We start from the raw sequence: 937 nt of genomic DNA, 5'->3' as shown, positions 1-937 counted from the left end.
GCCCTCTGCTCTGCAGGGACCCACAGGGCCTTACCGCAGGAGCCTGAGGTGGTAGGTGGGCTGTCTGAGCCCTTTACAGAGCAGCCTCATGCCCAGGTCACCCAGGTCGTTCTGCTGCAGGTCCAGCTCTGTCAGGCTGGGGCTGTCACTGAGCATGGAGGCCAGGTCCTGGCAGCAAGCAGACGTGAGGCCACATCTGATCAGCCTGTGGGAGGGATTTGCACAGGCTCATTGTCATTGTTCACAAGGCCCTCTCCTCTGCATAACTGGGGTCTGGTTTCCCTTTCTAGTACCTGTGGCCCTTTGGGGGTCTTTTCTGACAAAAAGGAAGACAAAGATGTGTCAGGGTTTCAGTAACCTGGAAGATTTTAACTTTCTCCTGCAGCCAATGAGACACTAAGGAGGCAGCAGGTCACTTTTTCTCACTCCTGTGTGACTCTCACCAACCTTGTTACTCCCCACATCAACTCAGTACCATTACGCAATGTTCCAGTTGCATACTGAGTCTAATTGTTAACTACATCAGCCCTGCCATACGCCCACTTAGCTGGCATGGGATGATTTGGTGTGTTTGAACACGAGGGCATCTTCCTGCTCCCCACCTCATGACCCCACCCTGCCTAGCCCTCATTTTCTCTCTGTCCCATCTTAAAATGTAGTGTCAATGAGAAGCAATCACAGCAATCGCTGCAGCTTGCAGGGGGACCCTCTCAGTTTCTGGAAAAGGTGCTGGGCTCTGATGTCCAGGAGCTTGTTGAAGCTCAGGTCCAGCTGCGTCAGGCTCCTGTTGGTACTCAGCCCACAGGCCAGTTCCTGGCAGCCCTCGGGGGTGAAGCCGCAGTCAGCCAGCCTGTGGGATACACACCGAGAGCTTGAGTTTACTCGCCTGTTGATTGTACAGTACAAACACCCACTAGCACACATGGCACCTCTCTGG

General features: G+C 54.1%; 1 protein-coding gene across 1 annotated transcript; it reads right to left on the bottom strand.

The window, feature by feature from the left end:
* Positions 1 to 34: 34 nt before the first annotated feature.
* On the bottom strand, positions 35 to 850 carry LOC118979980 (NACHT, LRR and PYD domains-containing protein 1-like; the record flags this gene model as incomplete). Its single annotated transcript, XM_037036266.1, has 2 exons — positions 35 to 205; positions 680 to 850. Coding segments are annotated over 2 exons (342 nt in total), but the record flags the coding sequence as incomplete, so codon positions are not given.
* Between the last annotated feature and the right edge of the window lie 87 nt (positions 851 to 937).

The sequence above is a fragment of the Sturnira hondurensis genome, unplaced genomic scaffold (assembly GCF_014824575.4).
Source record: "Sturnira hondurensis isolate 20B ecotype Veracruz unplaced genomic scaffold, ASM1482457v3 Scaffold0022727, whole genome shotgun sequence".
Classification (NCBI taxonomy): Eukaryota; Metazoa; Chordata; class Mammalia; order Chiroptera; family Phyllostomidae; genus Sturnira; species Sturnira hondurensis.
This window is presented reverse-complemented; position numbering and strand designations above follow the sequence as displayed.